Below are 1,233 nucleotides of genomic sequence, written 5' to 3' on the forward strand. Positions count from 1 at the left end.
TGGTCCGCTGTCTGTCCCTGGTCCCGTGGCTGTCCCTGGTCCCATGACCAACCTCATCCCACAGCCATCCCTGGTCCCACGGCCGTCCTTGGTCCCGTGGCTGTCCCTGGTCCCATGACCAACCTCATCCCACAGCCATCCCTGGTCCCACAACCATCCCCATCCCACAGCCATCCCTGGTCCCATGGTCATCTCCAACCCACGGCCATCCCTGGTCCCATGGGCATCCCCATCCCACGCCGGCACCCTTCCCTTTGCCATCTGGGAAGGAGAGATATGGGGCAGGGGTGGGCAAGGTGGGGCCGGTACCTGGGTGAGCCCTGAGGCTTTCAGCAGCTCCTGGGGCGACCGGCTGCCGAAGTAGATCTGGCTGGGGGGACGCAGGCCGAGGATGCAGGAGTACACCTTGTTTCTCACCTGGGGGGACGCGGGTAGGACGTGGAGTGGCCAGAGACTGGGCAGTGCCGCAGCCCCGGGAGGGGTTTGGTGGGGGGAAAGGGTGCCACCACCTTTTTTTTGAAGTTGAGGAAGTAGTTGGCCTGGTCGATGAAGAAGAGCTCGAGTGCGGAGCGGCGCAGGTTGTAGCGGCGCAGGTGGACCTCGCGCAGGTGGGACAAGGGGCGTTTGAAGTCATAGCCGATCCCTGCCGAGATAGGGGGGGGGGCACAGAGCCCCGCGGGCATCACCGTCCACCCGGACCCCAATTCCCGAGGCAGGGATGGAGGCCAGCATCGCCCTGGGGCTGGGAGAAGCCCACCCCCAAAATGGCCAGCACCCGGCGTGATGGGCTTCTGGAGGAGAGGGGATGGGGGGGGGGTTCCCCCCCCCACCTCGCTGCAGGGACCCCCCCCCAAGGAGCATGTGCCGTTACCTCCCTCTGTCTCCTCCTTCTCGCTGCTGCCGTCGTAGAAGTAGACGTGCTGGGTCGTCACCTCCAGGCGGCCGGGGACGACGGCCACTGTCGTGATGAGCTCGCAGTCCTCCGAGACCACCAGCTTCTCCCGCTGGTTCTGCTCCTTGGGCTCAGCCCTGGGTGACATCGGGGGTGAGGAGACACCGGTGACACCCCCAGCCTGGGCGAGCCAGCGCCACAGAAGGGGATGGGGACACTCACTGGTTGTCCAGGACAGGGAGGTCCTCCTCAGCCAGTTGGTCATCCTCCAGCTCGCTCACCTTGGCTTCCTTGGCCATGGCAAGCGGGAGGGACTCGGCGGGGCTGTGGGGGGGGGCGGC

General features: G+C 66.3%; 1 protein-coding gene across 1 annotated transcript in view; it reads right to left on the reverse strand.

Annotated features, from left to right (window-relative positions):
• Positions 1-1,233, reverse strand: part of NBEAL2 (neurobeachin-like 2) — a gene marked incomplete at its 3' end in the record, with an annotated part of 17,523 nt that overhangs the window by 3,858 nt on the left and 12,432 nt on the right. The window contains exons 25-29 of the mRNA XM_009333305.1: positions 1,115-1,233; positions 872-1,029; positions 510-643; positions 310-417; positions 53-141 (exon numbers count right to left, since the gene is read on the reverse strand). The exon at positions 1,115-1,233 is cut by the window's right edge and continues 1 nt beyond it. Coding sequence (XP_009331580.1) covers positions 53-141; positions 310-417; positions 510-643; positions 872-1,029; positions 1,115-1,233 — 608 coding nt within the window. The remainder of the gene's footprint in view (positions 1-52; positions 142-309; positions 418-509; positions 644-871; positions 1,030-1,114) is intronic.

Source organism: Pygoscelis adeliae, unplaced genomic scaffold (assembly GCF_000699105.1).
Source record: "Pygoscelis adeliae isolate BGI_AS28 unplaced genomic scaffold, ASM69910v1 Scaffold88, whole genome shotgun sequence".
NCBI classification, from domain to species: Eukaryota; Metazoa; Chordata; class Aves; order Sphenisciformes; family Spheniscidae; genus Pygoscelis; species Pygoscelis adeliae.